The sequence below is a fragment of the Lissotriton vulgaris genome, chromosome 3_1 (genome assembly GCF_964263255.1).
Source record: "Lissotriton vulgaris chromosome 3_1, aLisVul1.2, whole genome shotgun sequence".
Taxonomy (NCBI): domain Eukaryota; kingdom Metazoa; phylum Chordata; class Amphibia; order Caudata; family Salamandridae; genus Lissotriton; species Lissotriton vulgaris.
Window position 1 is genome coordinate 866,799,559 of NC_141689.1, and position 27,339 is coordinate 866,826,897.

The following is a 27,339-nucleotide window of genomic DNA, read 5'->3' on the forward strand; positions in this document are numbered from 1 at the left end:
TGATATGCGTCATATGATTCAAGCTGTGAAGTCGACGGCGTTTCGATCCCCTTTAGTCGGGATCGTCATCAGGACAGGGTTGTCGATGGAACCAGTGCTGTGGGCGAGAGAAGGGCAATTTGAGCGGAAGACCGAGGACTGGGGCATAGGGTGGGGTGGGTAGGTGGGTGGGTGAGTGGTCAGGTATAAGTATCAGAACAGTGAAAGTCTGGATGTGGATGTGGCGTGATGGGGGTGGGGGCCGGAGCGGGGAGTAGTTGGAGTGTTCGTTAGGGGTGACTAAGGTAAGTGTAAATGTCAAGAGATATAGTTGGACAATTGGAATAATCTAATTAGCAGTTAAAGCAATAGTGTAAGGGTGAGTCAGGAGATCGACTAACTAGTGCGAGGTAAGAATTGGGTGGTGAGGGAGTGCGGAGGTGACGGAAAAAGGGGGGAAAAACTTACAGTGGTACCCAGGCAGGGAAGCGTGGGTAGCTGAAGTTCAAGCGGTCGCTCAAAAGTCGAAAGCTGCGGGGGAGCAAGGGGGTTGGGGGGTTACGAAAAAATGGTCAAGTTCAGGATGTAGGCTAGATGGAAAACCACGATTTAAGTGGAGTTACCTGATCGTTGATTGTATCTGATCAGCGGGCGGGATTTGCTGCGCCTACGCGGAGGAAAAGTACTGGGAGTAAGAGAGAGCCGGTTGCGTGAGAGACCGTTAAATAACCTCATACTCCGATCGCACCAAATGTGCGGGAACTGGGCTTACCTGAGTGAATCAGGGCGGCGGAAGGCAATTGGGGCTCTTCTGGTGGGCGGCTGCGAGCAGTTAATGCTGGAGCTACCTGAGCAGGTATGAAGTCTGCATATAAATGAGGAAGTCAAAGGCAGGGGGCGGAGTATGGTCAGCGCGGGAGGCGGGATAGGGGGCGTGTCGCGATGTTACCGAGGTAACATTGGCAAACAGGAAATGGCGAGGTAGAAGAAAGAGACTCAGGGTTTGTCGGATTGTTGTCAAGGCAACACTGACAGACAGGACGCAAAGGGAGGGCGTGATGGAAGGGGAGGTCTGCTTGAATCGAGAAAGTCGATAGGGAGGCGGGGTTGTATAAGCCGTAGTGGTATAGGGAACCGGACACAGTACAAAGTACACAGTACATCAGATATACATTGTATCAAACTTAGTATTAGAAATTGAGGGATCGGTCAATAATGAGCACGAGGAGGGGTATATGCAGCCGCGTAGCTAGGGGGGGGCGAGGGGGGCGGCACTATTTTGGGGGCGGGCTGTTGTGGTGGCCTTTATCATTTATTTGGGGCACTCCTACTAACAGTCATTACGGAGGAGTGCCCCAAATAAATTATAAAGGCCACTAAAACAGGCCGCCACTCTGCTGTGCCTCGCTTGTGGCCGTGGATCCCCTCCCAGGGCCGTCAAACTTGTAGCGCGCGAAAGCGCTACCAATGACGGCCCTGGGAATGTTTGGCCAGCCCTCGCGCTGAATTTGCAGTTACAAGGGCGTCATTCTGCCCGCGGTGCGTGTGTTACTAGCGGTAATTGTACTACCGAGATGAGAGCTGAAGAGGCAACAAACCTGCCCTCAGCTCCCACCGCACCGCCCTCTCCCCAGCCCACAGGGCCGAGACGCCTCCCACATCAAGTACGAAGTAAGTAATTTTCATGAAAGCACTTCTGGCATGATGATAAAGTTTAAACTATATTTTCATTGCTTTGAGTCGAGCCCTGCACGCTCCTTGTTAATAGCGGGCGGCATCGCATGCTGGACGACACTGGGGTCGGTGATCTAATTGATTGTAATGATTTATTTTACTGCTCAGTACAGTGTCTTCACTTTTAAAATTATACCGCCTCCGGCCTGATTAACTGTTTTTTTTACTTGCGGATGAAATCGCCATTACTTACATTCATCTACCTTCTTTATTATGGGGAAATAGATTTAAAAACGGAGGGTGGCGACAAGCAGGGCCAACTCTAGAACAATGCAATTGTAGATTACTAGGCCCCCCCGTCTTCACAGTTACGTTTTATACTATATTAATTACATCTGTACAGTTTCGTTTTTTTGTTAGACATTCTTACTTCCCCCATTTACAATCTGTGGTATAGGGAGAAGAGGCAATTTGCCCACAATCGCACCATTCACATGTAAAAAAAGTACACATTTGCAAAGTATGTCTGTATGGCTGGCATTATATAAGTCTGTGAGCACATTACGCACCGCTCTGCCATCCCCCTTTATCTTGGTTCGAGTCTTGGTAACGATGCCAAACATCCTGTGATCCTGGGCAAATCACTTAATCTCCCCTTGCCTCACAAAAATGAATATAACTGGTGCTATGTAAAGCGCTCTGATACCCGATTCGGTTCGGGTCAAGTTCGCGCTATATAAAACTCTGGAAAAAAAGGAGACCAAAAAAAAAGGCAGAATGAGGCCAGGCTACATGAGTGACTGATCAGAACACAGGGTGCGCACCACTGCCCATACAGGGCCAACTGTGGAGGAAGCAGACAATAAACTACACAACCCCCTATCTTGTTCTGGCCTTTAGTCTCTACTAGTGCCTGTTTCTTATCCCCCCACCCCCGAATAAGCCCGAAATTTGGCAGTGAGATGAGATTCAAAATTTGAGTCGAGACTTACCTCACACAATCACAGGACTGCGGATGCCAGGGGCGGCAATCTGAGGGATAGCCCCGGGCGCCACAAGCTCTAGATACGCCCCTGGGTATATGTACAAGTGAATAGTGTCCTGTTGGATAATTGGTCTGAAACCAGTGGGTTATTTAACATCATGCTAAGCTCTATTCACAGGGGAAGAAAACATTGAACATTACAGGTAGTGGGGTCCAACAGAACACGCGGTTTAAAACCTGAGAGTTAAGTACATGATAGTGGTCTATTTGGGTGGGCAGTGGACTTAAACGGTGATAGTGTTTGTCCATTCATAAAGAGTGTTTAACCCATGGTTGACCGAGTCAACTCGTGCAATCCATTTACATTCAGCTCTATTGAGTAGAGTGGACATGTTTCCCCCTCTGATGGGTAGTGTGGGTTTTTCAATGACCATCCACCTGAGATCTGTGTCAGCATGTGATTTTTCCATGAAGTGTGTGACCAGTGGAGCAGTAAGTACTTTGCAGTTAATTCTGCTCTTATGTTGTATTATCTGTTGTTTAACCATTTGGGTGGTCTGGCCAATATAGATAAGGTCACACGGACAACGGATGGCGTAGATGACATTTTGTGTTTTGCAGTTCGAGTGGTGGGAGAGTTGATGGATATGTCCATTGTAGATGAATTCTTTTGTGTTGAGTGTCAGCTCACAGACACTACACGATTGGCATTTGAAATGTCCAATGACTGGGTTCAATCCCCATGCAGCTGTGATAGTATGTTTTTCAGTTGTGGTGGTTGGCCAGGTAATAGCATGGACAAGATGGTTGGCGATGTTGTTGCCTCTTTGGTATGAAAATAAAGGTGGTGCATGAAATTGTTCATCAAATCGTAGCACAGGCCAGTTTTTCTTGATTATTTTGGCCACTTTGTTGCTGTCTGGGCTGAACACGGAGTCATAAGGGATTCTGGTCATAGATTTTTTGTTTTGATTAGGCATCAATAAATCCTCGCGGTGGTTGTACCATGCTCGTTTCTTTGCTTTTGTGACCAAACGTCGTGGGTAGCCTCTATTGACAAGTTTCATAACCAAGACGTCTGCCTCCTTGAAGTAGTCTTTGCGCCATTTACAATTGCGGCGAATTCGTAAGAACTGGCCAAAAGGAAGTCCATCGCGTAGGCCTCTTGGGTTATTACTTGAGTAATGTAACAGGGTGTTACGTTCTGTGGGTTTGCGGAAAAGAGACGTTCCAAGGGTCCCCTCTTCTGCATGGATAGTGACATCAAGGAATGGTAGGTCATTGGATTTGGACTCACTAGTGAATTTGAGGTGTTCTTGTGAGGAGTTTAGCCAATCAATAAAGGGTTGGAGGGTATCAGCTGTTCCATTCCAGATCAATAAAATGTTATCTATGTATCGGCGCCACAGATGGATTTGGGGCCGATATGGGTTGATGGGGTTTAGGATCAGTGATTTTTCCAGATCATGTACAAATAGGATGGCAAAGTTGGGGGCGAAACAAGCGCCCATCGATACTCCCTTGATTTGCAGGTAGTATATATTTTTGTACATGAAGTAGTTGTTTTGCAGGGCCACACGTAGAAGGTCCATGATGAAGTCAGTGGGGATTTTGGTGGGTTGAGGTCTGGAGACCAGAAGATTTTTGATTACTTCGAGCCCTTTGCGATGAGGGATATTGGTGTAAAGGGACTCGATGTCCAAACTCGCCATAATTTGGGTGTCCAGGTCGAAGGGCTGGTCTTCTATGGTGTTGATCAAGTCCATAGTATCACGTATGTAGGTGTCTGTGATAGGCACAAATTCCTTAATAACTGAGTCCAGATATTTCCCCAGGGGTTCCAGAATGGAACCGCATCCTGACACGATGGGGCGTCCAGGTGGGTTCCTTGCATCCTTGTGTATTTTGGGGAGGACGTATAGGACCGGTGTTCTGGGATGTGGGTTGTTCAAGTACTCAAATTCTTTCTTGGTTATGATGTTGTTGTCTCTGGCTGCTGTAGTGATAGAAAGAATCTTTTGTCTGATGTCTAGTAAGGGATCTTTAGAGAGAACACGATAATGTTCGTTATTGGTTTAAAGAGGTGCATCTTTAACTCTTTCCTAAACTGAAGCATCATTGGGGTGGTCCTAATGGATGAGGGGATGTTGTTCCAGATCCTGTGTACATAGATTTTTACCCCCAAACCCCTATATTTCAACGGTGTGTAGGATTTCTCTATTCAAATTTCTCCATATTTCAAAATAGTAGAAGTGAATGATTTTCTTGACCAGGACGACTATTTTACAAGTGGAGAAAAAAAGATGGAAGTATGGTCAATCCATGGGAATGAGTATGAAAGAAGAGGAGTAAGCAGGGAAAAGTGTTATTTGTGTTAATTTCCAAGCAAATACATTTTCTTTTTATTTCAACAGAAAGTCTGAAATCCCTAGAAATCATAGATCTACATCTGTGAACTAAAGATTTGTTTACCTAAACATTATTTGTGAATCAGATAGACATGCCTACATTATTTAAAGTTGCGCAGATGCTCGTGCAACATACCACAATCTACCGAAGTGCACACAAGCCTTAAGAACAATAAGTAAATTGACACTATTTAATGCGCTGTGTTGGGTCACTCGAATGCCCTTGCACAACTTTAGTTAATGTGGGCAATAGTGTCTGAACATGGACATGGTATAGTAGATGGTGATAAATTTCAGTGTCATCCATTTTCTTCCGATTCACCTATTTCTTGGGACCAAAGGCTACAGTGGGGATCCAATCTTTGAGAAAGTCGCAGATACTGTTAGTAAATCATGCACATCACCAAGGCTTTAAGGGGAAGAACCCGTCTAAGCAAATCTGTCCAGTGCCGTAAAAATGTTTTAATTCTCGACACATGGCCAGCACGCTACCTGCTGGACATAATTTGGAAGGGCTTCCACATAAGCATATTTCTAATTTCCACTTGGTAAAGAAAAAAGAAAAAATATTTTTGAAATTCTCCATTTAAGCAAAATAAACTCTTTTGCTATTACATCTCCTTTGAGAATAACATATGTTTACTACATTCCTTATAGAATGATACTGGAACAAGGCACACATAACATATATCTCCACATTTACTCCTCACTGATAGGAGAGTATACCTCCTATGGCCTTTTTATACCATGAGTGATACACCCTGTATTATAGCTGGACTGGTTAGTGACATTATTCTAGCATTCAAAGTGAGCCTAGTGCCTGATTTGGAGTTCAGTTTAAAAAAATTCAGATTTTGGAGGAGATGCTAAATCCACAGTAGAATACAAAGGCTGAATTCCTCCACATGGGGGAGACTATGATGAATTAAATTCAACTTTGGAATTTAGCATTTTCATCCAGAATTGCCCCCAAACAAACAAAATGAAATCTATGTAGGCAAGTAGGTAGGTGTATATCACACTTGTTACAGTGCTGTGCAAGTAGAATATATGAAGAGATACTTTGGGAACATTTAAATTCCACATATTCAGTGCCACTGGAATTCTGCAGCAGGGAACGGACAACTTGAAAGTCAGGGCTGACTAAATTATATGGCAATAAAAGGCAAATTATGCGGTGTAATGCAGCAAAGTTTGTGGTAGCGTTACTTCATTGTTTTGTCATGTCAACACTTGTTAACACTGCCTGGGCATAGGTTGCACCTCATTAGTATCTGTTAAGCACTCAACGACCGCAATAAACAACAGAAAGGTGATCAGTCAACCTTTGCAAAGGTCTTCCACTGCGCATCAACACGTGTTGCTGCATTTTTTTAGCAACCTTTGAAATGTTTCAGCTAGAAACTTTTTTTGTTAAAATCTGCACATTATGCAGCAGAATATGGATTGTGCGGCAAATGTTGCAAATCTATAATTATGCAAAAAAAACTGCGTTCACACTATCGCATCATTTCAGTTGCCCTGCATATATTCTATGGGTTTATTTATTATCCTCTTTTAAACAAGTATGTTTTTTTTCCATTTGTGAGCTGTGCCTAAAAATGTTATTTGCAACGAGAGTAATGAATTCAAACTAAATAGCTGAATACAGTATGATACACATCACTAAGACAACACCTTAAATAGCGTAAGCGCAATGGCTTGAATAACTGTACTCTACTATCACTGGTGAGAGCAACAGTAGGTGTTGTAAAACAGAATGAGTACTCACACACCCCTTTTTTAACAAAAACACTTAAGTTTCACTTCTTTAAATTGCAATCTATGTTTAATTGTTGACAGTGATGATTTATTTTGTGGGTGTGCATAAAGAGTAAGGATGATGTTTTACTTCACCATGCTAGAGTCTTTTAGACCCCACAAAACGTGATTGGCGTTTGCTGAATCGTGGGCAACTGAAGAAGCGAGGATGGTGCCAAAAATGTAAAGCAGACCGACCCCTTCGACGGTCTTCAATCTTCCCCGGCTACAATTGTGACTGTGAGAAACAAAGCTTGCCCAGTGCTTTACTACTTACTTAGTGATCCACAGCCCAGCTCGTCGCTGTTGTCATGGCAATCGTCAACGCCGTCGCAGCGGAAGTATGTTGGCACGCATTTCCCATTAGCGCACGGGAAAGAATAGGAGCCGCACTGCATAGTGGGTGGCTCGCTTGATGGGTCATCAACACACGTCAATTGATTAGAGCCTAGCTTCATTCCGTATTGGCAGCCACACACCCTCTGCATGTTAGGCACGGGGTAGCAGAAATGGCTGCAGTCGCCATTGGGATTGGCTTGCCGATTGCAATAGTTGGAACCTTAAAAGGAAGCGCATAAACAACAAGCACAAACACGCGCGCCTCGTGCGGTGGGGGGAGAGGAGGGGGCGGGCGCGATTCACTCGCGATAATTGCTGCCAAATGGTGGCGCGTGCCCCCGCGAGTAAATCTCCTGACATGCACGCGTTGCCATTGAAGGAAATGGAACGGTGCACATGCTTGGCTGAAAAGCCAAATCGATGGGAAAAGGTATTTTTGCTTTGCAGCGCATGCGCGATGCGAAGGCGAGACTTAAAAATTGACACAGCCCCAGGACACCACGATCCACGTTTTACGGTAGTGCCAAAGTAAACCAACGGAATAAAAGGACAGCGATAGTAGTCCACCACTGATCAATCCAAAATCAGATGACAACCCACCTTGATGGGGTTCTTCTCTTCTCCTTCACTTTCAATTCAAATATCAACTAATACTATGCTTTCACGTTTGTCTCTTACTGTTTAATTTTGCATTATAACATAGATCTCTGACCTATTTCTCTTTGTGAGTCCTTCACACAAGCTGATATATATATATATATATATATATATATATATATATATATATTACCTACTGGCGGTCGCCAGTAGGTAGTTATAGTTAGGATTTTTTTCAATGTTAAATCTCAAAATTCTATTTGGAATAACTTTGGCACCGGTTGACGAATCTGCCTGAAAATTTCCTGAAAATGGCCTCGTCGAGCTCCGGTTCTTCCTTGAAAGTTTGGGGGGGATACGTCAAGCGGGGGCCGAGATAAAAGGGGGGTCCCAAAACGCGTTTTCCCCATGTTAATTTCCATAGGGCGGTCGATTTCACTTTTAGCCCGAATGGCTGAATGGATTTCCTCCAAACTTGGCAAAATTGTAGGGACTGGTAGCCCGATGTGCCTTTGCTATGTCTCAAGATATGTGCTGCAGTGGATTTTGAGTAATTTAGGTTCCAAAAAATATATATATCTATAGGCGCTCTCCGGTGCGCGCACCGGAGTGCGCTCCCGGCGCGACACGCGACTTGCGCGCAGAAAGCTGATTGGCTCTCAGTTGTCTGTAAACATTCTAAACAGTCCGGAGCGGCCGCCATCTTGTGTCTCGGTAGGATCGAGACACGAGAGGTGGCCAAAACAAAGGGGGAAATGACCATAAGGGGGCAGGGTAGACCCCCCCTTGACCCCCTAGGTTTGATGTGGGGGCTATAAAAGGGCCCCGCGGGCATTTAAAATATTTTTTTTTTTTTCGTTTTGCGCGGGGTACGCCCGGTACGCACACCAGGTAGCGCACCGGGGAGCGTAAAATGAGGGAAAAAGATGACAGTTTATAAAAAAAAAAAGCCTTTATTTAGAAATTGGAGGTAGTTCTAAAAAGAACTTTTTTTTTCTTCTTTTTGTTGTTTTATATTTTTTTTGTGTTTTTTGAACTTTTTGAACTTTTTTTGGCTTTTTAAAACAATTTTATAATTTTTTTGGATTTTTGTCAAGGGAAAAACAAAAAACAGGGATTCCAAAACGGCTCAACAGGAGCAAAAAAATGTGAAAATTTAGGGACTGTCAGGGCAGCGGTGTTGCTGTTTCTTTTGGGCAATGAGTTCAACACTCTGCTCCCCATAGCAGAGCAGTTCGTCACACTCCGTGCACAGAAATTTGATGCCTGCAAACTCTGGCTGTATGTTAGGGACCATTCTTCTACGGGATGGTCCCGAAGGTGTTGCTCCACCAGTGGAGGTGCTGCCGCCATCTGTGGGTAATTTCCGTGCCAGGTCTCTGACACTCTCCCTCGCAAAGTTGTTTGGGTGTCTTCTTTTGACATGCCTGATTAAATTGGCATTTCCAAAACTATATTTTTTCAGAGGATTGCCTCTGGATAAAGTACTACCACATATTTTGCAGGTTACTTTTGGAGCGTTGACTTTTTTTTCTCCTTCAGGGATGTTATAAAATTTCCAGATGAAATGGATTTTTTTCTTCTGCCTAGGAGGGTCCTCATCTACAAATGCCTCTGAATCACTGCTGGATGACTCTCTTGCAGCCATTGCTGTAGATCAGGAAAGTAGGAGATGAAGATAGTACACAGAACAGCTCTTGCTCTCTCCAAGTACAAAGCAATAGTAAAGGAAATGGGTGGGGATTTCATTCTTTGTAAAAAAAACTGTTAGCAACCAATGAAAAGTGTTATTTTAGGGTCACATGACCCGACGCGCTTACGCAGCGCGCTCCGGAGCACTTCCGGGTGCGTTTACGCGGCGCGTTCGTAGGCGCTTTTGGGGGCGCAAACGTGGCGCGATCTTGGGCGCTTCCGGGTGCGTTTACGCGGCGCGATCGTAGGCGCTTCCGAGGGCACTTACGTTGCGCGCCAAAGTGACGTCATCAAACTTTTACAGAAATACATAATCATTTTCCTTATTAAAAAAAAAGGATTTTATTTGTATGGAACGAAATGTTTTGCATTATTATTAACTTTTCATTCATATTTTTTTTCACGAACGACAGTAGCGCTCTGGGTGCGCTTTCAGGTGAGCTCACCGGAAAGCTTACCGGAGAGCTTAGCTGAAAGCTTCCCGGAGCGCGCACCCAGAGCGCAAAAGAAAAAAAATATATTAAAAAAATGAATACTTAAAAAAAACAGCAAATTGTAAAAAAAAAAAAAGGTTAGAAACTCGATATAGAAAGGAATTAGCATTTAAAAAACCTATGAAATTCACTGAAAAAACCATAGGTTTCACACCAGTTATAGTTAGGAATTAGCATTTAAAAAACCTATCAAATTCACTGAAAAAACCATAGGTTTAACACCAGTTATAGTTAGCTGGAAATTTTACTGACATAAAACCATTGAAATTCCCACGTTATAGTTAGTTGGACTCACTATAACTTGCACGTGTAATGCACTGCTGATGACATCACATATTACATCACTCATGACATGGTCAGTGACATCACTCATGACATCACTGATGACAGAGAGACTGACCTACTTTCACTCGCTAATATATGTATTCACTAAGATACACTTAATAAGGCAGATATCCAATTATTTTTTTTTAAAAAAACATCCATTAAGACAATAATTTAAACAAATATTCTTCCATCGACCTTAACATACATATATAAAACATATTTATTTATCTGAAAGACACACATTCACTGGATGGTGTCATCAGTGCATTACACGTGCAAGTTATAGTGAGTCCAACTAACTATAACGTGGGAATTTCAATGGTTTTATGTCAGTAAAATTTCCAGCTAACTATAACTGGTGTTAAACCTATGGTTTTTTCAGTGAATTTGATAGGTTTTTTAAATGCTAATTCCTAACTATAACTGGTGTGAAACCTATGGTTTTTTCAGTGAATATAGTACATCAGTGATATATGTAACTCGCTTAACTCGTTCAATATTGGATTTGTTTGTCGGATCATCTTGCATCCCAATGTTATGTTCTAAATTATACGCATGGAGATGTTCATGTGCATCAATCTGCTTTGTTTTTTAAATAATAAAAATAAATCTAAAAAAGACAAGTAAGGTCTCCAAATCTTCATGAGTTTTCCCTCACCAAACCTCAGTCATTTCCACATGGTATCCCAGCATCCTAGAACAATCTTCAAATCACTAACGTTTGTTGGATGACTTTCATCAATCAGTGTTTCACTATCAATCCTAGCCAGTATCGTGGAAGTATTATAGAACCACCACCTTTGACCAGACTTTGTCTCTGCTGTGCAACTGCTTAATTCACCCAACCAATTCCACTGTGACCCGGACCATGGATTTTAAAGATTCTCCGAAAGCTGCATTGAGAGTAATTTAATTTCTATTGTATGATCTTTTCAAAAGTTCTTTAATTTATCAGTTTTAACTACTGCAACAAAGCTGCATCATTCGCAGTACATGGCAAAGCATTATCCTAGAAATCTTTCTGGACCCAGCCAACCCCCCGCCCTCCAAACGATCGCCACATAAACATTGTCATGCACTAATTGTACACCAATGTGTATGTCCCGGTTGCTGAAGTCAGCAGTCCTGTCTAGCCACCAGATTTGAGGGTCCTGAAGGGAGGGGTTTCCGTTGTGCACTGCCAGGATCTAGTTGCACGCTTGAATGGGGACTGGTGGATGAGTCTGTAGGTAGTTATGCAGGGGTTGCCAGATTTCGCGAGGTCTGGAAGAGGGTGGCTGGAGTTAAGCATATAACGCTAGTTGTTCATTACAATATATTAAATCTGTGAGCCAATCCTCCCGCCTGGGAGCATGTCCCCTCGCCGAGCGGCAGGCCACCATTCTCTTGGCTGGTAGTACAGCCAGTTCACATATCACATATACATGGTGAATATTTCTTTATAATGGCCCAGTAAGGCCTTTATTGAGGTTAGCTGAACGTCCTCCCCTATCACGATGGATAGCGCAGTTTGTATTTCAAGCCAATAGGATGGTAGCGGCTTGTAGGACCACGCCCAGTTTAGAAAATCAGCACCAGGCACCACATCTAGTACACTGACCACCTGGTCTCTGTCCATACCTATGCAGGCTGACAGGGGTATAGCAGGTTCTCTGAAGAAACTTCTAAGGAATGATCTGGAGTCTGCTACTGGAGGAGATCTGGCCTGTCTACATACAACAATAACACCATTGCTCACCAGAGATTCCAATCCCCAATTCTGCCTCCCATCGCTGACGGGCCTTTCCAAAAGGGCCAGAGAATTCCACCTGTGCGTAGGAGTAGAGATAGGAAATTAGGTGTTTAGTTCTGGTGGTCTGTAGTAGGTTATATAGCGTGGTAAAGGTAGGGGGCTCTGCTGCAAAATCTAGGAAAGTGGTCTGGAGCTACGCTTCAATCTGAGATATATGAACACATCCTGTTATATCCTATGATTCCTAGTCCTGGCTGCTCAGCCTGCATGAGTGTGATGTCATAGAATTTTGGATGTGTGTGTGCATGCTTTGAATGAGTGATCGGTGAGATTGAGTGGGGCTGAGCAGCAGGATGCTGCTCCCGGTGGGGCACCCTCTATCAACTTACCTTAACCAATATCTACTTAACTACATCTCCGGCTCCTGGTCTACCTATCCGTGACAGTACTACTTCATTTATAAAAAATCCGTAGAGGTTCCAGGTGTAAATTAGAACCTTCCCAAAGATTCATGCGTGGCTAGCTATGGGGGAAGATACTCTAGAGGAAAGAGTGGGGAGTAGATTAAACACTTTCCTATCTTGTAGCAGAGTCACCCCTAAGCTTTTTTTGCTGCAGGCAACCATTTAGGGTCCTGTGGTGGTTTTTGCGGTTCGAATCTCTATGAATGGTGACATATAACCTTTCTATTGTGAAATGGTGGAGAAAGGAGGTGGGATGATACCAGTGAATTGCATGGTGTGCCTGAGTGCATAAATAATAGAGTTCCACATTCATGCCTTAAATCCCTCCTCTGAGAATGGCAGGGTAAGAGTTTCCCATTAAATCTGGGCTATTCACCCGCCCACGCTAGCTGTATCAACTGAGATTTCAATGTACAAAAGAATGCCTGCGAAAGTGGAATTGGAATATTCAGAAAGAAATATAGTATTTTAGAGGGAGCAACATCTTCATTAAAACTATTTGTCCTGCAAGCAATAAAGAGAGGGGAATCCAGTTGTCTAGGCGATCGGGGTCATGTGTAATTTTCCACACGTTGTGGGATGCTGCTCCACGGTAGCTAGGTAGGATATGGAACTTACCTGTATGGTCATTGAGGGCGCAGTACAAGTCACCGCCTTAAAGCAGGGAAGAAGGTTCTGTGGATACAATTTTGCCCCACAACTGATCAAAACGTCCAGATTATCCGTATTAGGACCCTACCAGTTAACAATGGTTAACCAATAGAATTACTTGTTAACTTTGGTCAGGACAGCGAGGGAGTGAGGCAGTAGCTAGTATGTGGACAATAGCTTGTTTAATATTAACATTCTACATTGCCATGCAATCAAGTTAAACATTGCAATAACATTTCCCAACAAAATGAATGTCCTCTCCTTCCCACACTGAAGGTCCAATACCCCCAGGAATTCAAACCCTTCCACCAGTAAAGTAACAGTAATGCCACAAGAGCAACTGGGCAATTTAAAACCCATTAAGTGAGTAGTTTTAAACAGAGGGGTAACATTTGGGGTACATTTAGGGAGATGGTGATGTCTTCCTGGACATGTATAAGGCGTCCGAGATGAAGTTATCTCAGTTCCCCAGCAGGTGTACTGGGTGGTAGGTGCTACAGCCTCAGGCAGGTATTTGTGTGTGGGTGGGTCATAATAGAGCCACAACAATGTGGTACAGGGCAGCAAGTGCAATGGCATGAGGATTACCACCTCAGAGGATCGCTGCCAACCACGCTCCGTTCAAACCAACTAGGGGGGAAACGTACCAAGACGATGCAGCTGATCGGTCCTCACTGCCTCCCCGGTCTGGCAGTCTGCTCAGGAAATCCGATGTTTGTTGTGGAGAGATGTTGTTTCCCCTTAACTTTAATCCAAAGGCGGGCCAGGTAGTGCATGGCATAGGTGATCTCTGTACATTGAAGTTTCTGTTTAATTGGGAGGAACTTGCTCCTAGCTTTTTGAACCTCCACTGTGGAACAGTAAAATATCGTTGCCATCAAAGTTCAAGGTCCATTTTTGTCGGTTCAGGCGAAGGGTGTTGTCACCGTCTGGGACGTTTAGGAGACGGGCAATTAGTGGGCGGGCAGACGCTAACGGCAGGAACTGACAGGCTAGGGATCGATGTGCTTGTTCCACTCTGAGCATGTGGGAAAATGATTTCGGCCCAAAAAGAGTCACCGTAATTTTTTCAACACAGTCCTATAGTCTGCTCGTGTTTGGAGTAATAATATCCGAATCCTGGGAGTTCTTGAATCCACAAAAGCACGTCTCCAGATCCTCTTTCTTTGCTGCCATCATCTTTAGGATTTTTTTCGTGTTGAGGGTATTACCTCAGGATGTCATAGTATCTTCGACCTTGGGTATGTGCTGTTCAGCTTCTTGAAGCCGACCATCATGCTTCTCCAGTTTCTGTGTAATGCTATCCATTCTAGCGGTGACGTAGTACATTTTAGATTCAATGATGGTCAGGCTTCACTAAATGACACACAGCAAAGCCTTCACCTCGTCAGCACCCATGTGGTCTGCCGGCAGAGGTCTAGTCTCAGGGCTCCAGAGTCAGCCCCGCAGGGAACCCTTTTAGAATCAAATTGAAGTTTAGTTTGGCGACTGTCTGATTTGCCCATCTTTGAGTGGTGTTTGGTGGGGGCAGGTAGCACTAAGTGGAATATATGTTATGCTGTGTCCCTTGCCAGTACCACGATCAGCAGGAGTACAGAGGGCCTTGGGCAAGCTGGAGGGCGTGGCTCATCTGTCCCAATGTTCCTGATAAGGATGACTCTCACCTGCCAGTGTTCGCTTTAAGCTAGGGTCCCGGCTCTCCCCTTGTCAACTTAGTTTGCGGGGTGGCATGAGCAAACACATTGGCTCATGGAGATGACAGATTGAGTCCCCCGTTGTCAGTGTGGATGACTAAGCATGGGATGGTCCCTCTGCTCTTAGTCCCTACCGGCGAGCCACGGTTGAGCTCCGAACCAGAGTTTTGCCAAGCTTCTGCACAATGACCAATCCCACGCCAGCTGGTGGTTTAACCTGCCATCTCTGTGATACTTCTTACACGAGGCATGCTTTGAACTAGGACAGTGGTCTCAGGACACCCGGCGAGGATGCTGGACCCTCGCCTCTACCCAGGATTAGCCTCCAGGCCAGCAGCATGTGATCGGAAGCCTCCGCGTGACCTGTGACCATCTGCTAGCTGGCCGCCTCATGCCTATAACTTAGTCCCCCGGCTGCGCCCTCTAAAGTGGTTCCTGCGGGGTCAGAGCACGGAGTGGCAAATGCCCATCAATTCAGTCCATTCCACCTCGCATCATAGCCTCGGCTAGCATCCCCTGACCACGGATGATTAGCTCCAGTAATTGTCTTTTCAGGTTTGAGTCGCTGCCCACAGTCTGCGATCTCCACTGCATCATCAGGATCCCCCAAGGCCACCAATGCCGCCCGTCACTGCCCCCCTTTCCCAGCAAGCGTCCTCTGCCTCTCTATGGAGCCCGGGCCCAATCTGTGCTGATGTCGCCATGCTGCAACTGTCCTCTCGGACCAAACTGGCTCTTCATTCAGCCAGAATGGTAAATACCAAGCATTCTGCATGTATTACAAAGCGTGTGGCACTGAAACCAACAACTCCAGCCCCGGATGGGGAAGGATTTCTGCCCCTGTTTGCGAGAGCCTGACAGAATCACTGCATCTTGTGCACCAGCTCACTGGTACTTCCCTTCTGTTGTATGATTTTGCCAACCAAACAAAACTGAAGGGGTCTAGATATTGTCAAAAATGATGCTTCTTATTCTGGGAGGTGACAAAATATGTTCTTGTCAGGAGCAGTCATCTGAGCTGTTGTATGTGTTATCAAGAACATAGCTCTATTAAATACATCTGCCCGTTATTGTGAGCAATTTAGAGATCTGTATGAATTTTAATTATTAGGTTGTTTGAGTGAGGCTCCATGTGATCAAGAGCAGAACTCGGAAATGAAAGGTGATATTATCAGTAATTGAGCTTGGAGTAACCATGTCAATACTCTTCTCACGGGCATTCTACATTATTACTGCAAGCATATATTTTTTTTTTATTTCCGGAGTTTTATATAGCACTAGCCTGACCCGGGGGGTATTGGAGCGCTTTACAACAGTGTTTCAGTGGAGATATTTAATAAATCAGTCTCAAACAAAAGTTCGGAAGTCCACAGGTGCTGCAAATTCTTGAGGTAGTAGTAGAGTATTGAGGAGGTTTTGTTGCAGTCAATTGTAGAGGTAGTTCAAGGGTGCTGCAAATTCTAGAGGTAGTAGTAGAGTCTTGGGGTGGTCTTGGTGCATGCCTTGATGGGGTAGTTCAGGAGACCTGAGGAAGCTTCGGTTTTGGCTGTGGTGAGTCAGATGGAGTTGAGGAGGAGGGCTTTAAGGCGCATTTTGAATTTAGTGAAGGACGGGATTGTTCTGATGTCTGCTGGGATGGAGTTCCAGATTTTGGTCGCATTTCCCGCGAAAGACCTAGCAGCGGTTGATTGCTTGAGTGCTCTCATGGGGATGAGAAGGAGGGAGTTGGAACTCCTGAGGTCCTTGTCTGACCTGCCCTTTTGAGTTTGGCTGCTAGGTAGTCCGGTTTCCCTGTGTGTGGTGCTTTCTGCGTGAGGCAGGCTGTTCTGAAGTTCGCCCGCTGGTCAATTGGGAGCCATTTTAGAGCTCTTAGAGCAGGAGAGATGTGGTCGTATTTCTTGACTCCAGTGACCATTCTGGCTGCTGCGTTGAGGGTTGTTTTGAGGGGGGCTAGGTGAGTTTTTGCAGTGCCGGTTAGGGTTGCGTTACCATAGTCAAGTCTAGATCGCACCATTGCTTGGGTGGCTTGTTTTAGGTCTTTGTTGGGAATGAATGGTTTAATTTTGCAGAGAAGTTTCAGGTTGAGGAAGGTGGTCTTTGCTGAATTTTTTTGTGTTTGGTCATGTCCAGTTTGGGGCAAGGGTGATTCCTAGTGATTTTACGGAGTTAGCTAGGTTGAGGTTGTCTTTTAGATTATCCAGAGCTTTAAGCCATTCTGCAATGTGTGGGTTCTCTTCTTTGTTGGAGATGAGGAGGATCTCTGTTTTGTCCTGATTAAGTTTAAGGTGATTTAGAGATAGCCAGTGTTGGATTTCTTTTAGGGTGTTGTTTAGTCTGACGATGTCATCAGGGGAGGAGGTTTCTAGATAGATCTGGGCGTCATCAGCATATAGATAGAAGGGGATATTGGCATTTTTAAGTATGAAGGTGAGGGGTTCCATGTAAATTTTGAACAGTTGCGGTGAGAGCACTGAACCTTGAGGCACTTCCCTGTTGATGGGGTGGAGGTCGGATGTGACGTTTTTGATTTTTATCCTTTGCGATCGGTTGTGGAGGAAGGAGGTGAGCCAGCGGAGGACCGTTTTGTCGGCACCCACCCTTTGTTGTAGGGCCGTGATGAGAAGATGGTGGTCTACCGTGTCAAAGGCTGCCGATAGGTCAAGGCGAATGAGTATGCAGCAGTGATCATTATCGAGTGACTTGCGAATATCATCTGTGATGTTAAGGATCGCCTTCTTCATGCTGTAGCCTTTTCTGAAGCCTGATTGGTGGGGATCAAGAAGGTTGATGTTGTCCATGTGCTGAGTCAGTTGCGAAAGGATGCATTTTTTGAGAATTTTGGAAAGGTGGGGGAGATTGGAGACAGGTCTGAAGTTGTTCAGGTCTGTGAATTCCAGGCCTGTTTTTTTTAGTAAAGGCGTTGTTTGGCCTTCTTTGAGGCAATCTGGTATGATGCCATTCTCAGGGAGCTGTTGATGATTATGCACCAGAACGGGCTATTGCGAGTTTGAGTTAAGAAGGTATGGGATCAAGGACGTGTGAGGCGGGTTTGGAGGTGGAGATTAGTTTGATAACCTCAGCTTCCGAAATTTGGTTGAAGGATTTCCAAGTGTTAGTGAGATGCCTGCATGTGCTTTCAGTTGGGAGTGGGGGCAGGCTTACACCGGAGTGGTTGGTGGTGATGTTAAGTGAGAGCTCAATCTTGGAGATTTTTTCCTCAAAGAAGTTGGCAAAGTTTTCACATAGTTCTTTAGAGGCCTGGGTAGAGGCCACGGGGGTTTGGTGATTGGTCATATGCTCTGAGTAACCCTGGATCGTATGAAAAGAATGTGGCCGCCTTCTTTTTGGATGTTGTGGGGGAGCTGAGCTCTAAATGACTATGGATTATCAGTAACAAACCTCTGAGTGAGTCTGGCTATTATCAAGAGCAGATCTGCAGGTGTATGGGTTTTATCAGGAACAGAGCTTTGGGCAACTCTGTATTATAAAGATCACAGCTGTAAATTCTAGGTATCCTAAAGACTGAAACCATTGTCATAAATCAAAAAGTAGAAGTAGGGGTGGGTAACCCAATATACCCTTGCGGGCTTGGGCAGTGAAATTGTTTTAAGGAAAATTGCCAGCAAGGGGTTTGTTTGTTGGTCTGTGTTTAGACAGTCTAGCGCAGTCTGTATTACTTAGACTTGGCAGCTGAGTGAAACAGTGACTGTTAAAAATCTTCTGAATCTGTCAACCCAAAACTATGATAGCTACCACACTAGCCCCATAGAGATCAATAATTTGGACAGATCCTGATTCAACAACAAATTTATGCTTTCTGACAATGAATGAAAAAATGAAGCATAAAAGAACAAGTGAAGCAACACGAAAAGGTTATTTTTGAAAAAATTATTATTATTCTTATATTGAGATGATTCAATGAAAATCAAGGGTGTACAGTAATAAACAATTGCATGTGTTTCTAAAGTAAATGGAACTGAAAGAAACAATCCATAAGTACAGAAGAAAACAATCCAGTCAAAAATACATTGAATTAAATTGACTTCTTTCCAGGATGGTAAATAGAAAGCCAGACGTAAAACATGAAGGGAGACTTGGATTGAAGAGTCGACGTTTCGGTCTCAGTGGATTAATCCAGAGACCATCATCAGGACAACAGAATAATGCAATATGGATGACCCTTATTTCATGATTGGAGCGAAAACTGTAGATAAACTCATGCCTAGTATGAACAATTTATTGCCTTCGGGAAGCTTTTAGTCTGCCCCGATGTGATATCCAAGTAAGTAAGCCAAAAACGTTTTCACTTTTTAGGGAACCTGTAGTTTCAATCTCAGGGTCCGAGATAATTCTAGAACGAGTGACTCGCTTTAGGCGTCTCTTCTGTATCCAATCAGAGGGGATTGGATACAGAAGAGACGCCTAAAGCGAGTCACTCGTTCTAGAATTATCTCGGACCCTGAGATTGAAACTACAGGTTCCCTAAAAAGTGAAAACGTTTTTGGCTTACTTACTTGGATATCACATCGGGGCAGACTAAAAGCTTCCCGAAGGCAATAAATTGTTCATACTAAGCATGAGTTTATCTACAGTTTTCGCTCCAATCATGAAATAAGGGTCATCCATATTGCATTATTCTGTTGTCCTGATGATGGTCTCTGGATTAATCCACTGAGACCGAAACGTCGACTCTTCAATCCAAGTCTCCCTTCGTGTTTTACGTCTGGCTTTCTATTTACCATCCTGGAAAGAAGTCAATTTAATTCAATGTATTTTTGACTGGATTGTTTTCTTCTGTACTTATGGATTGTTTCTTTCAGTTCCATTTACTTTAGAAACACATGCAATTGTTTATTACTGTACACCCTTGATTTTCATTGATTCATCTCAATATAAGAATAATAATAATTTTTTCAAAAATAACCTTTTCGTGTTGCTTCACTTGTTCTTTTATGCTTCATTTTTTCATTCATTGTCAGAAAGCATAAATTTGTTGTTGAATCAGGATCTGTCCAAATTATTGCATCTCTATGGGGCTAGTGTGGTAGCTATCATAGTTTTGGGTTGACCGATTCAGAAGATTTTTAACAGTCACTGTTTCACTCAGCTGCCAAGTCTAAGTAATACAGACTGCGCTAGACTGTCTAAACACAGACCCACAAACAAACCCCTTGCTGGCAATTTTCCTTAAAACAATAAATCAAAAAGGAAATATGTTGAATATTGTACTTCCATGGTGCAGAGTACTCCAATTTTAAAACCCGCATTGGCAAAGCTAATAGATCTCGCCTGTGCAGGAGCTAATGGCTTTGTCAATGTGTTTTAGCCATCTTGTACACCAGCATGGCTGCTGTTCAGCATGGCTAAAAGTGGCATAGAGGAGAGTGGCATGGAGTGTCATAGAGTAGAATGGCAAAGAGTGGAGTAGAGTGTTGTAGAGTGCAGTGACATAGAGTGCAGTTGTGTAGAGTACAGTGGCCCACAGTGCAGTGGTTATGGGTAGAGTGGCGTAGAGTAGATGGTTTCAGAGTAGTGTGAAGTGGCGTAGAGTGGAGTGGTGCAGGGTAGAGTACAGTTGCGTAGAGTGGCATATAGTGTAATGACGTAGAGTAAAATGGTGCAGAGTAGTTTAGAGTGGCGTACAGTGGAATGACGTACAGTGCAGAGGCATAGAATTGAGTGTTTTAGAGTAAAGTGCATTGGCGTAGAGTATTTTGGCATACTGCAGTGGCGTAGAGTGTAGTGTTTCAGAGTGGTGTAGAGTACAGTGGCTGAGATTGGAGTGGTGCTAAGTAGATTGGTGTGGCTTAAACTGGAGTTGTGAGAAGTGCAGTGGTGTAGAGTAGAGTGGCGAAGAGTGCATTGGCATAGAGTGGTACAGGGTAGAGTAGAGAGGAAGCATGAAATGGCGTACAGTGGAGTGCAGTAGAGTGCAGTGGCATGGAGTGGTGTAAAGTGGAGTAGTGCAGAGAAAAGAGTAGTGGAGTGGAGTACAGTGATGTAGAGGGGAGTAGAGTGCAGTGGTGCAGAGCGGAGCAGAATGCAGTGGCATGGTGTAAAGTGGAGTGGTGCAGAGTAGAGTAGAGTGGAGTGCCATAGAGTGGTAGCACACTGCTGTAGCAGAACAACACATTTTTAATTGAAATGACCATTACATTTGCATAGACATACACTTTTACTAATAAAACTATGCAGTGTTACAGTAATGCAAAAAGAACAATTGATGGACAGAATGCAGAACAATGTCATACATTCCCCCAGTACAGAGATCTGGGCCTCAATCCATCGTTTCTTTGCTCACCATGCCATTCCAGTTTTTGACCCAGCCATATGCAAATCAGTCTTGGCTCTAGGCCAAATGGGAACCGTCCAGCCCGAGCTGCCAGGCCAGGTCCTCCTTGGACTGGATGCAGGCATCCTAGGACCGGTTTTGTTGTTTCACTCCTCATAAGCGAGGATAGCGCTCCATCCATCATCTCCTTGTGTTTGTTTTGTTTGCCCTAAGTTGGTAGGGTATGCTCCGACGTGGGTCCCTTGCTCACTTTGCCACAGGATTCAAGCTAGCCTGGCTGATGAGGGGTGTTACCCCGAAACCGGTTCCAGGATGCTTGTTTCTCGTCCATGAAAGACCTGGCTTGGCAGGTCGGGCTGGACTGTTCCCATGAGGAACAGGGTCAAGACTGATTTGCATATAGCTGGGGCTGAACTGGGGGTGGTGAAGTGAGCTAAAGAACGATGATGGATTCAACGCAGATCTGTGACTGGGAGTGAGTGTCTGCAAAGTTTCAGCACTCCGTCCAACATCGCCTTGTGTTTGCAGATTTCTGATTGGGACACACATTTTTTGATGAGTCGCATTAAGTTGTATATTTGAAAGAGACAATCATAAAAACTGTATTAAGTGATTATGAACTGAATTCTTATCTCAGTAAGCCTTTGAGATTGCTTTCCAGTGTTTCTTTGTGTGATTTTAGATCGAGTGCCCCTTTGGTTGGACAGCACTCTCTACAAATCATTCCACATTCCATTCCTGTTTATAGGGAAATGTGCGAATAGGCCTATTGTACCCCTTTAAGAAAAAAGAAAATTGGGGGGAGATGACGACAGGGTCACCATTCTCTCACAAAAAGGATTTTATCCTCTCTCTTCACCGATTGTTATGATTGACTTTAGTGAGGTAGCAATACAGACCAGCATCCTAACTCTGAAAATTGCTCCAGCACCAGTGGCTTGCATTGGCATTATGGCAGTATTTCTTGACAATCTTAAAACAGTGGGGCTCAACCTTGGTATAATGCTTGCACTAGTATAATGTTCTAATGTTAATAATTGTATCCGTATATTGTGGGATGTATGTAGCATGATGGTGCCCCACCCTTGTGTAATACTTGTGCTAACATAAGGGTCATTTTTAACATTTTCATATCATTATTACTACTGTTTGAGGCTTCAGCTTGTGTGATTGAAGTAACCTGTCTGCATGTGTCCATGCATTCACTTGTTAACCCATTGATGAACTTGCCAATTCATTTAGCCATCCTCCAATGCAGTTACTGATTCAGCCGGTCATCCATCTAGGACTTAAGTTACCTTTTACTTATTCATGTAATCAGTCACTTATCCATCCATATGCTCACACATCCATCCAACAATTGACCCATCACATCCTTCCATTTGCACAACCATAAACACACAAACTTACCATTTAATGAAGAACCACTTTAACTTCTAAATACCCGGCTTACTGTTTTTGGCACTGCTTGTTTGCAAATTGGACTTGTCTGGTTCTGTGTGTTTATCTGGTGAGGCGGGGCTGTATTTGATACACATTGCATTGGTGAGTGAAATGTATCACTAGGGGTGGGGATTCTCTCATTTATGTCAGAGAATGGTGCAAGAGGGTGTACATTTTTAGATGTGTTCCACTAATGTATGCTGGGGAAGAGGATGGCGTTGAAATTGAAGTTCAAGTTTGTGCGTTTTCTTGTTATTGTGGAGTTCCTCATGTACTGTGGCTGTAGTACTGCCCTGGGATCCCCATTTGACCCACAATTGTTTTTAGAGTCTTAACACTTTATCCTTGCTTTGCTTGCTGAATAGCTTGTGCGATGTTTAACTAGTTTCTTTGGAATCAAAAGACCCCGACATTTAAGAAGGTTCTTTCCTAAATTATAGCACAGACTTTCAAGCAATATGCTCTGTTTACTATTGATTTGCATAACCACGTTCTTCAGTTTTTTTAGGCTGATTCTGTTGTGAAATCCCTCGATTCTAAGATAATTGTGAATGTTGCATCCTTTATATTGTAAGCAAGATGCAAAACAAAATCCTGCTTGATCTAGTTAAAAGTTCTGATTTATTTGCTTGCCATTTTTCTATGTACTGCTTTCTACGAAAACAATCCTGTATGTGTAATTCTTTCTCTTGTGTCTGCAGACGAGAGCCAGAGGTCTCTGATCTGGTGTCTGTGTTGCCTGTACAGCAGCGAGCCTCAGAACCCTGTGGAGCGGAAAGCCAACACGTGGATCAAGGTAAGAGGCAGAATGGCTGCCTGGGCTGGTTTGAATTAGGAAGATTGCTTAAAGGTGTAGCATGACTGAACAAAGACAGCGTGCCATTCCAGAAACCACTCCAAAGGCGGCCCGCTGACGGACTGCTTTATGAGCAGGGTTATTAGTAGTAGTACAGTGGATTTTCGATTGTAAGAGCCCCCTTGGGATCGGCAGCAAATCCTAGCAGGGCTGGTGGTTTTCAGACCGCCAGTTGCTGCTTGAGGCAGGTACTTGCTTGAGGTTTCAGAAAGCCCCCCACAAACAGGGCTGCTGAAAGTGGAATCTTTCATGTGCTCCCCTGTCAGGACATTTCCTTCCTACCAGAGGTTATTGGTAGGACTGGAAACCAGCCGGAAGTACTTGTCACGCGTGTAATACCTGGATTCTCATCCGAGTTCCCTTGCTGAATTGAGTGCGATCCTTTCCTGCTTATGCTGTGTGAAAATCAAGAGTCGTTGTGTAGATGGATGCAGTTTGTAACACAACACAAACCTCTTCTTTAGAAATGCATGCACGTTCGATGCATCAGGGTCCTCAACCGTAGAAGACCGCTATAAGCGAAAGCAGATATTGCCTTAATGAGTACAGATCACATTGTATGAGGTTAGGGCAGAGGTCTTCAATCTGTGGGGCGCGACCCCCAGGGGGGTCGTGGAGTCCTGGGAAGGGGGTCGCAGATTCTGTTGGAGCGTGCAGCAGTTCCTGGCGTCAGGCTGATTGAGGCCGGGTGATCACGGTGGAGGCCTAATTCACGCCTCATTAACAAGTAAAGGTCTTCTGAAGACCTGTGAAGTACTCGGGTGTGCCTTTCTGTGTGTCCCGAAGCTGTTTCAGCCGGGCTCACTTACACGTGCTGGGGAGTGGGGGGGGGGGGGGGGGGGGGTGTCTGGGGGAGGAGGCTGTAGCCCTTTGAGTTCAATCAATGGACTTAGCTGTGGGGTTTATTTTTATTTTTAACGTTTTATATAGCGCTAGCTTAACCCGTAGGTATCAGAGCGCTTTACAAACACACATAGCAAACAGCAGAAGGACATTACAGTCATTGGTTCAAGTCCCACATACCTGGCGCCTGTGCAGGAGAAATGTGCCTGAAACTGTTCTTCACCGTGAGGTGTTTATACAGCCTGTCTGCCCCCCCCCCCCCCCCCCCCCCCCCAAGCAGGGAAGCACAGAGATGCCCTCCCATGAGAGAGGAAGAAGGAAGAAGACACAGAGAGATACTGACCCCACCCCCATGAGAGAGGCACAGAAAAGGTGGGTGGATGAAGGATGAATGTATGTGTGGATGGAAGGATGAAGGGTGGGTGGATGGATGGATGGATGGATGGATGGATGGATGGAAGGAAGGATGAAGGATGGATGGATGGGTGGATGTAAGGATGAATAGATGGATGCGTGAAAAGGTGGGTGGATGAATGATGAGTGGATGGATGTAAAGATGAAAGGGTAGATGGATGGATGAAGGATGAATGGATGGATGTGTGAAAAGGTGGGTGGATGAATGATGAGTGGATGGATGTAAAGATGAAAGGGTGGATGGATGGATGAAGGATGGATGGATGTGTGAAAAGGTGGGTGGATGGATGGATGAAAGGGTGGGTGGGTGAATGATGAGTGGATGGATGTAAAGATGAAAGGGTGGATGGATGGATGAAGGCTGGATGGATGTGTGAAAAGGTGGGTGGATGGATGAAAGGGTGGATGGATGAAGGATGTATGTATGGATGGATGTGTGAAAAGGTGGGGGATGAATGATGGGTGGATGGATGGATGAAAGGGTAGGTGGATGGATGAAGGATGGATGGATGAAAGGGTGGATGGATGAAGGATGTATGTATGGATGGAAGGACAAAAAGGTAGATGGATGAAGGATGGATGTATGGGTGGATAAAAGGTTGCATGGATGAATGATGGATGCATGGATGGATGTGTGAAAAGGTGGGGGGATGAATGATGGGTGGATGGATGGATGAAAGGGTGGGTGGATGAAGGATGGATGTATGGATGAAAGGGTGGATGGATGTATGGATGGAATAATGAAAGGGTGGATGGATGAAGGATGGATAGGTGAAATGGTGGATGCATGGATGGAAGGATGAAAGGGTGGATGGATGAAGGATGGATGTATGGATGGATGGGTAAAAGGTTGCATGGATGAATGATGGATGGATGTGTGAAAAGGTGGGTGGATGAATAGATGGGTGGATAGGTAAAGGATGGACGTATGGATGGAAGGATGAAAGGGTGGATGGATGTGTGAAAGTGTGGGTGGATGAATGATGGATGGATGGATGTGATGAGGTCTAACAGGCGCATTTATGGTTGTCGATAGTTGTTGATGATGAGGAGTACCAGTTTCTAGAATCTTTTGTCGTAAGGGGGTCCTTACGCCTAAAAAGGTTTTACAAGGGGGTCTCGGCATCAAAAAGTTTGAAGACCTCTGGGTTAGGGTGACTGTCAGAAGAACAGTGTATTTTTTGTCATGCTCCCAAATCAGGAACGGAAGCGTACAACGGGAATACTAGCTTTTGGAATATTGGACTGTATGCAGTTCCTCAGAGGATTATATCTAGAGCCTCCCCTACCCCCCCCCCCCCCCCCCCACCCTCCGATGCTGAAGAATCATTACCATGATATTAGTTGATTGGCATATACATAATGTTAGCATTCACGCTGACTATGGAAAGCAAGAACCGTTCTCTCTATATGGGGTCCTTATGTTTCTTAAGTAGAGGCAATGTGGCACAGCTGTTCTTTTCTCTTTTCTTTTCTTTGGTCATTTAAGGTAACAAGTAGTTTCATAGCAGCATCGGTTGTATTCACATTATATTTTTAAAATAGTGGCTTTAAGAAAAAAACATCTAAAATACAAATAAAAAAGACATAGTAACAAAAGGTGCATAGTGCTCTGTTTGGATTGCTTATCACAAGGGCATGGGGACGTCGGCTGAGATTTCATAACAGGGTAAGCGACCAGATGATGTACAATTCCTACATGGTCTGGGACTGCCGGCCACCCCCCGCCTTAACATGCTAACTATAATTGACAATAACTTATTAATCAGTCAAGCAACAGAATTCTTTGGAAGGCAGGGGGTCTCGCGACCCCCCGGCCGTATTTATTAAAATATGAAAACAAATTAGAAATGATTAAAATAACATGATTTACATAATTATTAAATGCAAAATTCAGACATTAGATTTACAGCAAGTTAGACAGGTATGATGGGCTAACCTTAACAAATCTCTAATACAGTGTGTTTCCTAACCGAATCTAACATCCTACAAATCAATTTTGCATTCTAATAATTTCTGGTCCTACGGCAAGGTCGTTAACCGGTGTCAGATCCTTTACCCAGCTACGCCCTCACGTCTGAGTGCGCATGCGTGACAAGGGCCCGGTTACCGGGAGAGTTCGTCCCTCTCCTGGTTACCCTCGTACTCTCCGTGAACTCCATTTATCCAAAAAGGAGGGCCCTTACACTCGCGCCATTTGCTGACGTCATAGTGTATGTGCGGGATGGCTACCAGCCCGAGGAAAGCGTGACTCCCTCCCCGCATCCTTCCAAGCAAGCGGATATCCTGCCCCTGAAGTTCTAGGAGAGACCATTGGCCCCTCCCCCTGGGCAACCCATTCGCTAATGGTGCCGCCCCCTAAGGACCCTAAATTGCTGCTCACCGATTATGACCTTACCGCCTGACCCACCTAATAAATACGACAATTATAACCTATGAAGGGAAAAAGGCCTAAGGAAAAAACAGTCAATGCTTACGCATCAACACAACCAATTAAGCACATTACGATTAACATTGCCTGTACACGGGAAAAAAGGCCTAAGGAAGTAAATCACATCCATAATTACAGCATGAATTACTTGAATTCTGCATAACAGGGATGGAGGGTGGGGAAAATTACGAGCCCCACTGCGGGGCGAGGAGCGAGCCTGGGAA

The 27,339-nt window shown here is 44.5% G+C and overlaps 1 protein-coding gene across 3 annotated transcripts in view; it reads left to right on the forward strand.

Annotated features, from left to right (window-relative positions):
- Positions 1–27,339, forward strand: part of FANCC (FA complementation group C) — a 1,396,321-nt gene that overhangs the window by 170,939 nt on the left and 1,198,043 nt on the right. For all 3 annotated transcript variants that reach the window (XM_086961183.1, XM_086961186.1, XM_086961184.1), the window contains one exon: positions 23,273–23,367. In XM_086961183.1, coding sequence (XP_086817309.1) covers positions 23,273–23,367 — 95 coding nt within the window. The remainder of the gene's footprint in view (positions 1–23,272; positions 23,368–27,339) is intronic.